This window comes from Haliotis rufescens, unplaced genomic scaffold (assembly GCF_023055435.1).
Source record: "Haliotis rufescens isolate VD_foot unplaced genomic scaffold, xgHalRufe1.0.p SCAF_11, whole genome shotgun sequence".
NCBI lineage: Eukaryota > Metazoa > Mollusca > Gastropoda > Lepetellida > Haliotidae > Haliotis > Haliotis rufescens.
The window spans coordinates 32284380-32297185 of NW_025963791.1; the positions used below are offsets into that span (position 1 = coordinate 32284380).

Below are 12806 nucleotides of genomic sequence, written 5' to 3' on the forward strand. Positions count from 1 at the left end.
TGTCGAGTAACTGAAGTAACATAATGGTAGTGATATGTCGAGAAACTGATGTAGCATAATATTGGCGATATGTCGAGTAACTGAAGCAGCATAATAATGGCGATATGTCGAGTAACTGATGTAGCACAATCGTGGCGATATGTCGAGTAACTGAAGTAACATAGTGGTGGCGATATGTCGAGTAACTGAAGTAGCATAATGGTGGCGATATGTCGAGTAACTGAAGCAGCATAATAATGGCGATATGTCGAGTGACTGAAGCAGCCTAATAGTGGCGATATGTCGAGTAACTGAAGTAGCATAATGGTTGCGATATGTCGAGTAACTGAAGTATTACAACAGTGGCGATACGTCGAGTAAATGAAGTAACATAATGTTGGCGATATGTCGAGTAACTGAAGTAACATAATAGTGGCGATATGTCGAGTAACTGAAGTAGCATAATGGTGGTGATATGTCGAGTAACTGAATTAGCATAATGGTGGTGATATGTCGAGTAACTGAAGTAGCAAAATAGCGGCGATATGTCGAGTAACTGAAGTAGCATAATGGTGGTGATATGTCGAGTAACTGAAGTAGCATAATGATGGCGATATGTCGAGTAACTGAAGTAGCATAATGGTGGTGATATGTCGAGTAACTGAAGTTAGCATAATAGTGGCGATATGTGGAGTAAATGAAGTGACGTAATGGTGGCGATATGTTGGGTAACTGAACTAATTATTAGTTACCCAGCCTGGCGATCGGCATTAAGGGGATAAAACCCGGACTGGGCGTCTCGGAATCAGTATTGTGCGTCTCATTTGGGTATTCATTTTAAACTGAGGCATGGTATCCCAGTGGGCTAGCACTATAAAATCGTCATTAGTCCGGAGAAGAACAAGCACACACACGCACGCACGCAAGCACGCACGCACGCACGCACGCACGCACGCACACACACACCACCTCACCTCACCTCAGCAATCATTTTAGTGGCGTCATATCAAGTAACTGGAGTAACAACATAAGTATTAATATATTGAGTCACTGAAGTAACATAATTTGTAGTGACAAATCGCAAAACTAAAATAACAAATTTACCAGTGAACTATCGAGTAACTGAAGTAACATGAAGTAATTCACTGTTCAGCAACTAAAATTAGCAGTCCCTTTGTGGTCGTTATAACCGTAGTTTACAGTATATCCAAATAAAGAAAACAGTCATTCCTGTTTGGCAAGAAAAATATACTCACCATGTATTGTCAGTTTAGGAGCAGTGTCTGATTTGTCCGACTGGTGCACTTTTATATATACGACCTGGTAGACATCTCGCACAAACGGGTCTATTAATACGTCAAGATATTCCATATAATTAAATTATTGTACAACCTGTCAATGAGTGTGGACAGACTTGTCACGTGATTAAAATCTCACGCGCTATATTGGCAATATATGGAGTCCCAGCGTGCTGCCGGAAACAGAATGAAACTAACATTTTCTGACGCAAAGGAAATATGAGATGTTATCGGAAAGTGGTACGTGACAGATTGGTGTATGACTGTGCATGAGGAACAACTTGAATCCCTCATATCCATTCTCTAATTAAATTATAGTAAATGCGAATTGTTGTTGTTGTAAACTTTTATGGGACACTAAGACGGACGATTAAAACGATTGTTCAGTGGATTGACACGTGTTCAACGGGTTATCAAGTATACCAGAGTGAGTGAGTTGGGTTTAAAGCCGCATTTAACAGTATTCCAGTTATATCACTGCGTGTCAGCTTAATGCGTGAGAATAGCCCGAAGTGATGCAGGTCTCGGACGTTTACCACTTCGGTGAAACCCACGAGCACGTATATGGTGCTGACAAACCTAGAACATATTTGGGGCGAACCGGGATTCGAACCCACATTCATAGGTTTCTGGCGTGCCCAAGGGACGCAATATTGCATAGCGAATAGCTGCGCCTTATTTTTATCATTATTATTTACAGATTTAAATAAAAAATGCTGCAAAGACGGTTTGGGGGATCCTGGCACAGTCAGGCTGGTTAGGCTCATCATCAGGCTCAGGGTCCTTGCCCCCTCTACACGCAGCCCAGACAGCGAATGGGACTTTTCCCAGGAAACGCTGCATTGTCAAACCCACCCAGAACTTTTCGGAGAATGTGAAGACACCCCAACACTGCAGCCTTCTGCATTACCCAGATTGTCAGAAGGGCTGTACTCCTGGTAGCAAACCCGGGTACTCTCCCAATGTCGGTCAACAGATTGGGAGGCACCAAACCTGGGTCCGGGTCATACCATGGATGGACCACAAGCATGGCTAAGGCGATACAAGGATCGAGCTACATCATCATGTCGCTTAAGATACTGCGTTTGTGCCAAAGCTAGGCATACACTGACAATGTGTTGGGCAGTCTCATTAAATTCATTGCATAATCTACATTTCACATCTACCTTTTGATGCAAAATCACACATTGATGTTTTCGTTATGGAAGTGACTGGAAGCCTCCTGTTTCACTTTTCAGGCCAGCGGACCTCATCCAAGCGAAGGACTCTGCAGGGTTGCTGATCTTCTCAACACACTGCAAATAACATCGATGCAGTGGTCTTTCAGATAGCCTCTCCTTGAAAAACTGAGTCTGGGCCGATTTGATATTGCACTTCGTGTAGTTGACACTGATTTCTGTACCGTCCAGCAGTACAGAACCATCAACAAAATGAACACCGACATTGAGATTATGTCCCACACCCTTGGCTCGTTTTAGAAAACTGTGGAATGCCTTGTTTTCATCATGAGTCTTAACATGCTTCACAACGGGATCACCAGACAAATAAATGTGTGCAAAAGTACAAAACAATTCTATCATGAAGAGCCCCAACGTTAATCAAACCACGCCCTCCCATAAAGATTGGTAAATATAACCGATAGAGGGAAGAACGAGGATGGTGGGTTCTATTGTCTGACATGATTCTTCGCGTGAGGGTGTCATTACCCACGACTTCTTCTTCTTCTTCTTCTTCTTCTTCTTCTTCTTCTTCTCCTTCTTCTTCTTCTTCTAATCAACTGTCCCATTCAGCTGTTATTTAGATTCGACAAATCCACCATATAATTTTTTTATGGCGAGTAACTACACGATCCGTGGAGAAGGGAGAAGACACAATATGTACTTAATATAAATAAAAGAAATGAAAGAACACGGACGTTTAACTATCGTCATAGGAAAATGTCAGGTGCCTTTAGCTTCTTTTGAGCAGTTTATAATTTGACAAATATCCCGATTGCCCAAGCCATTCGCAGATGTAAAATTATCTATAAAAGTGAGAGTAATTATTCGGGAAGGGAAACACGAAGCACGCTCTGTCGCAAACGCATGAGCCCTTACCTCTAAACTGCCAACACCTGGATAATCAAAGTTTGAAACAGCCGGTGAGCCTAGTTACCATGGTTACATGTCACTGTCGTCAGTTTATGATAATTGAAATAGTATTTCACACATTCCAGGTTTTTTGCTTTTGAGAGGTATATCGAATATGATAAAGTGAAGTTTCCATTCTTTGAGATACGCCATACTGAAGAAAGCCAAACTGGTATTGGTTTTGGAAACAAAATGGCGTCCCCACAGAAAACACCACCATTTTTTTTTCTCTTTGGGGGTTAGCCATTCGAGAAGAAATAAGTATATAGATATTAACATAAATAGTTTATATATTTAAAGCCAATCTGAGACGTGGAAGTGCTCTGTACATCCTGCAGTGGACATTGGCCGACGTTTGAAACTTTCCCTATCTCTCTAACATCCTCATTGTGACCTTTGTTTTGATCTGGCTGTCATATATCATTGTCTGATTAGCTGATTCAGAGGTAACGTGATAGTGGCGATATGTCGAGTAAAGGAAGTAACATAGTAGTGGCGATACGTCGAGTAAAGGAGTAACATAGTAGTGGCGATATGTCGAGTAACTGAAGTAACATAGTAGTGGCGATACGTCGAGTAAAGGAGTAACATAGTAGTGGCGATACGTCGAGTGAGGGAAGTAACATAGTAGTGGCGATATGTCAAGTAAAGGAAGTAACATAGTAGTGGCGATATGTCAAGTGAAGGAAGTAACATAGTAGTGGCGATACGTCGAGTGAGGGAAGTAACATAGTAGTGGCGATATGTCGAGTAAAGGAAGTAACATAGTAGTGGCGATACGTCGAGTAAAGGAAGTAACATAGTAGTGGCGATATGTCGAGTAAAGGAAGTAACATAGTAGTGGCGATACGTCGAGTAAAGGAAGTAACATAGTAGAGGCGATATGTCGAGTAAAGGAAGTAACATAGTAGTGGCGATACGTCGAGTGAGGGAAGTAACATAGTAGTGGCGATATGTCGAGTAAAGGAAGTAACATAGTAGTGGCGATACGTCGAGTGAGGGAAGTAACATAGTAGTGGCGATATGTCGAGTAAAGGAAGTAACATAGTAGTGGCGATACGTCGAGTAAAGGAAGTAACATAGTAGAGGCGATATGTCGAGTAAAGGAAGTAACATAGTAGTGGCGATACGTCGAGTAAAGGAAGTAACATAGTAGAGGCGATATGTCGAGTAAAGGAAGTAACATAGTAGTGGCGATACGTCGAGTAAGGGAAGTAACATAGTAGTGGCGATATGTCGAGTGAAGGAAGTAACATAAAAATTGCGAGTGGCTGTCATATATCATTGTCTGATTATTGGCTAATTACCCTCTTTGTATAAACTGATAGAACAATGTATCTACAATGTACACTTCCACTACAGTAGTGCAAACATGCTACTATATACCAAGTGAGAACAAGCTCAAAGTATACCAAGGGCGACACACTGCCAGTTTACCAATGACGAACAGGCTACCAGTATACCAATGGCTAACAGGCTGCCAATATACCGATGGCGAACAGGCTGCTAATATACCAAGGGCGAACAGGCTACCAATACACCAAGTGCGAACACACTACCAGTATACCAAGGACAAACACACTGCCAGTACACCAAGTGCAAACACATTGCCAGTATACCAAGGGCAAACACACTACCAGTATACCAAGGGCGAACACACTGCCAGTATACCGATGGTGAACAGGCTGCCAATATACCGATGGCGAACAGGCTGCCAATATACCAAGGGCGAACAGGCTACCAATACACCAAGTGCGAACACATTGCCAGTATACCAAGGACAAACACACTGCCAGTACACCAAGGGCGAACACATTACCAGTATACCAAGGACAAACACACTACCAGTATTCCAAGGGCGAACACACTGCCAGTATACCAAGGGCGAACACACTTCCAGTATACCAAGGACAAACACACTACCAGTATACCAAGGGCGAACACACTGCCAGTATACCAAGGGCGAACACACTACCAGTATACCAAGGGCAAAGACACTGCCAGTATACCAAGGGCGAACACACTACCAGTATACCAAGGACGAACACACTACCAGTATACCAAGGGCGAACACACTGCCAGTATACAAAGGGCGAACACACTACCAGTATACCAAGGGCAAACACACTGCCAGTATACCAAGGGCGAACACACTACCAGTACACCAAGGGCGAACACACTGCCAGTATACCAAGGGCGAACACACTGCCAGTATACCAAGGGCGAACACACTGCCAGTATACAAAGGACGAACACACTACCAGTATAGCAATGGCGAACAGGCTGCCAATATACCAACGGCGAACAGTCTACCAGTACACCAAGGGCGAACACACTACCGTTATACCAAGAGCGAACACACTGCCAGTATACCAAGGGCGAACACACTGCCAGTATACCAAGGACGAACACACTACCAGTATAGCAATGGCGAACAGGCTGCCAATATACCAACGGCGAACAGGCTACCAGTACACCAAGGGCGAACACACTACCGTTATACCAAGGGCGAACACACTGCCAGTATACCAAGGGCGAACACCCTGCCAGTGTACCAAGGACGAACACACTACCAGTATAGCAATGGCGAACAGGCTGCCAATATACCAACGGCGAACAGGCTACCAGTACACCAAGGGCGAACACACTACCAGTATACCAAGGGCGAACACACTGCCAGTATACCAAGGGCGAACACACTGCCAATATAGCAAGGGCGAACAGTCTACCAGTACACCAAGTGCGAACACACAGCCAGTATAGCAAAGGCGAAAACACTACAAGTATACCAAGCGCGAACACACTGCCAGTATACCTAGGGCGAACACACTACTAGTATATCAAGGGCAAACACTACCAGTATAAAAAGGGCGAACGCACTACCAGTATACAAATGGCGAACACACTGCCAGTATACAAAGGGCGAACACACTACCGGTATACCAAGGGCGAACACACTCCAGTATACCAAGAGCGAACACACTACCAGTATACCAAGGGCGAACACACTACCAGTATACCAAGGGTGAACACTCTGCTAGTATACTAATTCCGAACACGCTACCTTTATACAATGTGTGAACACACCACCAGTGTAACGGATGCGATCACACTACCGTTATACCATGTGCAAACAAGCTCAAATTATACCAGATGCGAACACATCACTAATACAACACACTTGAACACAGTACAAGTACACAGCGGGTGAATACAATACTAACATACCAGCGAGCAAGGAAAATAAAAGATAGTAATTACTTTCCGAACTATGAGATGAGCCCTCAGATATTTGTTACGGATCAGCAACGTTTATCTGAATGCACTTGAAAGTCACGATTGAAGTCACGCCAGTACTTAAAGCAAAACTGAAAACAGTGTCGTTTATCACCGTGACATATGGATGTGTACGTGCATGTGTTGTATAGATGACACACCCAACACAAGGTCCTTCTTCCTGCTGCAATCACCCAACGTGATACGGAAGAAGGGACGCCTACTGTACGAATTTATGAGGCATAATTATGGAATTATGGGAAGATATATACACGAACATCCCATGTCAGCTCACAGTTGTACCTGGGGCGGTGGGGTAGCCTGGTGGTGAAAGCGTTCGCTCGTCCCTCCGAAGACCCGAGTTCGATTTCCCACATGGGTACAATATTTTGAACCTAGATATCATCGAATATTCAACACTGGCAAAACCTCCATGCATTGTACATATATCTTCCAAATATGCAGGCGGGCATGTTTGTCAAGGGCGCCTTAAGCGCCGCAATTGATATAATAGTTGGTTTAAATCCTAGATTTGCCTTGATGATGTTTCTAGTCATACCCGTGCTCGTTCATTTCAACAAAGTGGTAAACGTCTGAGACTTGCATCCCTTCTACCTGACCCATCGTGATATCATTGAAGTACTGCTCATTCCACCAAAACGTGCATCTTCCTCTTCATTACTGGACTTGCAACAACGAATGAATTTCTGTTTCTTCAATGCACCTTTTTCTTATTCTTGGATTTTCCTGATGTTCTATCTATCTTTCACTTCAGCAAAGTCCTTTAACGTGCACTGACAAACAACACGTAGGGTATTGATTTTCAAAGGTCTTGTATTATTTCCCGAGAACGTATCAGGTAGATCGTGTTTGTCGTCCGGCTCAGGAATGTCAGCAATAGCTCTAAACATGTCCGGGTCTGGTTGGATTACGAATAACATAGAAAACCTCACACATTAGCGAAAGATAGCGTCTTCAACGGCAAATCCTCATTTGTAGCACATAGTATAGTGGTAACACCAGAGTTCCCCCTACCTGACGAAGCCCATATATTTTGTCCCCGTCGTCATGGGTAGATTATTGTCAAGAAATCTTTCCCCAGGTGTGTCAAAAAGTATCCTATCACTCATAAATATTTAATCTTTAAGTCACATGTTTAATTTGCCTGCATATTTTAATGGGGATGTTTCATGCATTCATGTGCCCAGAATGGCGATTACAGAACTTTTTGTTTCAAAATAATTGAATAAGAGAGTTAATATCCTTTTGTCATGGTGAGATCACTCATGCAAACCAATTACATGACATGATTCGTCGCGGTTAACATGAGGCCAGTGGTATGTTTACATTTGGTATTTCAAAAAGAATACTAGTGAGTGAGTGAGGTTTCACACCGCTTTTAGCAATATTCCAGCAATATCACGGCGGGGGACATCAAAAATGGGCTTCACGCAGTGTACCCATGTCGAGAATCGAACCCGAGTCTTCGGCGTGACGAGCGAACGCTTTAACCACAAGGCTACCTGACAGTCCCGAACCAATACTAGTATTACCTGATTATTTAAATGTCACTTGCGTTATGATATACATCTTCCCGGGGCAAACGTTTCCCCTAGCCTGTATCAAAGCCTAGACTACAAGAATTTAATAAGTCTACAATACTCTTGCCGCGGGAAGATGTATGATATATGTAACACAGTTTCATTTGACTACTGACAAGGGGAGGTAACTCGCAGATTGTAATTGAGGTATAATGAATGAACGAATTCTCTCAAATCCAAAGTTTAGTGACATGTATATATTTATGGGTATGCGATTACAGGGAAATGTGAATTTTTTTAAGACAGACTTTCTATTTCCCAGGTAAATTGACGGTTGTTTGTCAACCAGATTGGTTCGAGATTGCAATCAACAGGAAAAACTCACTTCCTCCTTATATTCAGCTTGTCTATACAATGTTGACTGTGACGTCACAGTTGTTTCTGTTGCACACCCTGATCTAATGAGTCACATTAATAACACTGTAATAAATGGCTGCAAAGTTTATTTAACGGCAGAAAATCTGACATATTACTGTGAAAAACACAAGAGATATCACACAGAATAAATGTTGAGACAGTAAAACACAATAAAATGTGCGACACAACAATTTTAACCATTTCAGGATCTTTAGGAGTATTTCGTATTTCATATTTCATTTTGAAAAGAATTGTGTCAAATATAATTGGGTGTTCCTGTAAAGCTGTTACCATTTGCGTTGACCATATAGAAGAAGTGCACAAGAATATTGGATATGGTGTGAGAACGACTGGTCTGGGAGTTTAGAAATGAGCACAATACATCAGATAACAGATGATGTCCGTTTTCTGGTATTTGTGTTAAACGTCATTCATTTACATCCAAGGACATTTTCAGGAAAGTCACAGTATCCCTTAGTATTGAAGGACAGTCCGGGAGAACATGACATGCTGAATGTGCGGCCCTCGTGACAGTGGAGATACAAGGTGCAGTCATTAGGGTTGGGATAAAGACCATCACGGTTGTTGTCACAGAACTTCGTCAGATCTGAGAAATGAAACACACCAATGCATTATGATATAAGAAACAACTTGCAACCAACAAATACAAAATTATACTGCCTGTCAGGACACGATAGACACCGCTCTTCGAATGACGTGTCTGTTTTCATGGTAACAGGGTTGGTATGTTATGAAGAGAGTATATGAAAATTCATGTTTTTGGTTATTATTTTCACTGGACAGATGGGTGACGGGGTGGCGCAGTCGTCAAAGGAGCCGCAAACTGCCGAGCAAGTTTGCGTTCATTAAGCCTGCAGACTATGAGGTGAGGTGAGGTGAAATTGGGTTTAACGTCGCGACCAAGATTATTGTACTTATATAGCGACGTGCATGTACGTGTGTGTGTGGCTGCTTTTACTAGTCCGGACTGATGCCGATTTATAGTGCTAGCACACTGAGATACCATGCCGCAGTTTAACATGAATACCCCACTCAGACACAGTATACTGACTCCGAGCCGACCAGTCCTTGTTTGAGCCCCTTAATGCCGAGCGCAAGACAGGGTAGCAACAAGTACCATCTTTTAACGTATTTTGGTATGACGCGGCCGGGGATCGAACCTGCAGAATATGAATCATACTAAGGTATGGTCTCGTACATTAATGAACCTTGCTTACGTAGTCTTAAGTGTCTCTGCTATATCATCATTTGGATATGTTCTTAGATATTGTCCTACTGATAGTTTCATAGCTTTATGCAAACGGAATAATTGTTAATATATTGTATAACGTATGAGACAATGAGGATTCTGGGTCAGAATAGGTCCCATACACTCACACCTGACATGGAAATGTACTTGGATTAGATTGTGACCATGGCTTGGGTGCTTGTGTTGCATCGTAAACAGAATGTTGCTCATCCTATCGATCACTGGTTTGTCTGACCTAGATTCGATTATTAAGTGGCCGTCGTATTATAGCTGGAATATTGCGGACATTCACTCACTCTGAGGGAAGATATTAATTTTCTTCAATCTCGTCGCGGCATGGCGCTTTAAACCCCTTTCCATTTATATTTTTATCCAACAGAATAATCCATTGATAATATGTATCCATGTCAGATTATCAGTGTATCTATATATGTTTTATATTATTTTAAGATTAATATTATTGTTTTAATACCTTGCTCCATGGCCACGCCGTCAACAGGATTACTGCCAATGGTGCACTTAAATGTGCCAGCTTTCTCACAGGCGATGGTAATGGGGTTGAACTCGGAGCCAGAAAAGCAGACCAAGACGTATGTAGTCCCATGCATGCAGTGGTAGAACTCCCCACAGCTCACAGCACTGGGGTAATATCCGTCCACCCTTCCCCCACAGAAGCCTGTTCCAGGTGCGTAGGCAGGAACTAAGCACGAAAAAGAGCTTTTAAAATGGCTGATAAAACAAAATTGTGATGCTGTTTTACGTAAAATATAAATAGTATGCCTATTAACACTAAAAACACGAAAACGTCGTATTTTCAATCATATGGTCATTGGACGAAAAAACGACGTTTTCTGGACGCTTTCGGACCATCGGTTTTCCATCCAAATTACGACGCTATTTGAAATCGGAATACTCCGCGAGAGAACGATGTTATTAAGTTCTTCCCTTTTCCTGATTAACATTGTCAATCAAGCAACAGCGTTTACCGGTACTTCTTTTTCTCAGCTTCCATTGGTCAGCTGTCGCGTGTTAGATTACAGGAACTGCTGAATTTTACCGTATTCGCATGTGGATTGTTTAATTAATACCGTGTCTAATTTGCTGTTCTGTGCGTGCGCGAATTCGCGATTGTTTACAGCAGGTACTTGATGTAACACGCCGCAACTGCTGGAAGCTGTCACGTGCATTTCTCATAAAATAACGTAATGATAACGTTGATAATAAGTCCAAATAATTAGGAAAGGGCAAAGCTGAGGAACGCCTAAAGTACAGAAAATGTATATTACTTTCGCAGTCAATTATAACAAACAAATACGCAAACTATTATGAAACTGAAACTGAATAACGGCAATGACACCATATATTTGTAGAAGGTGATTGTTTGGAATATATTGCCATAGCATATATACAACTACTGGTTTCTGATATTGCTCGCCCTCTAATTGTCATCTGACCTGTGCACATTGACCGGGGATTCCCCTTTTTCATTTTCACACGCCACTTACCTAAAACATTATAGAGTAATCTGCATGATAGCATAATGAAGTTGTCTATTCTTTGGATATCTAGGCTGCCACCCAAACCGATCCAAGCAGGGATGCGAATGTTAATTGTATGCAATATAGTGCTATGGCAGTGTACCAGAATGTTTTCCGCTAGACTGTGTTCTTATGTTTACTTTTAAGTCATGAAAAATGAGCAAACGATAAAACCAAGACTGTATACTAAGAATTCTATCATTTAGTATTGGCTGATAGAAGTTCGATTGAATGATATCATTTACTTTGAATCAATGATGCATCCGCGTACCTCCGCAAATAATAACTCATTCTAAATTCCCCATAGCAGCCTCATGTGGACTGTCATTTAGGCCAATTTCTCAGCTTTGTGTTATTTATCATAATATCACGGTATGCGAATGTATATAGTTTGCAAACTTCCGACATAACATCAAAGGCTGTTTCTGTGCCGTTTTTCATGTAATTTTATCAAGCTGAACTAAAGACGTGTGAAGATCTACATACGCCTTTGGCTGCAATATCACGAATATGATTCCCACAATATTCACTTTTAACTGAACTTATTGTGGAAACTGGCCGCATCTCATGAGAACGGCGACAAATGATAACAAGACAATCTTGTCAAAAGCAGAGTCGACTGCACCGTTCCGACTACTTCATGAGTATGTGTCCATGCATCACTGTCAAACAGTGATGACACCAGGTGCTCGCGAAGAGGCGAGCACACGCCACCTCATCGGTACTACGCGTCCCAAACACATGCAAAGGCAAGCCAATTAATCATCCGAAAAGACACGGGACACACGGTACAAGTCAAAATAGGCAATGGCGTTGGACACTATTTTGGTCAAGGATGCGTCAAATCGGGAAATGTCGTCCACACGTCCACCACAATACCTTTTAAAAGCGCCAACAAGGTCCATAATGCTAATAACCCGTCATGATAAATACATACATTTCACCCTAACCTTAAAGTGGGATTGCGTTAACCACACTACAGACCATTTTCGATGAAATGCAAAATAGATATAAATACGAAAGCAACAATTCGTTTTAATGCCATGAAAGTTATTTATTTGTCAATACCAACTCGTCATCATAATTTCATAATTGTCATAGAGGAGAGAAAAAGTTGTTTTACAAACTAATATGTAATTGTTGGTGGTTTAATGCCTGTTGTTACAAGGGGGTTTGCACAATAAACATAACAGCTGAAGGGCTTCGCGGAACAAAGGGGTGGTCTCAAAACTTCTATTCTGAAATATTTACATGACTGTCAATGTTACTGTCAACTGAAATAATAATGTGACTGACAGTTGCATGATTTAAACCATCTCTTTTACAATATGAAGCTTTAATTCCTCAACTTTGTCATG

The 12806-nt window shown here is 41.9% G+C and overlaps 1 protein-coding gene across 1 annotated transcript in view; it reads right to left on the reverse strand.

The window, feature by feature from the left end:
* LOC124132477 overlaps positions 1 to 12806 on the reverse strand; it is a 55719-nt gene that overhangs the window by 13758 nt on the left and 29155 nt on the right. The window contains exons 14-16 of the mRNA XM_048392949.1: positions 10383 to 10610; positions 9080 to 9247; positions 3374 to 3390 (exon numbers count right to left, since the gene is read on the reverse strand). Of these exons, the coding sequence (XP_048248906.1) occupies positions 3374 to 3390; positions 9080 to 9247; positions 10383 to 10610 (413 nt within the window). The remainder of the gene's footprint in view (positions 1 to 3373; positions 3391 to 9079; positions 9248 to 10382; positions 10611 to 12806) is intronic.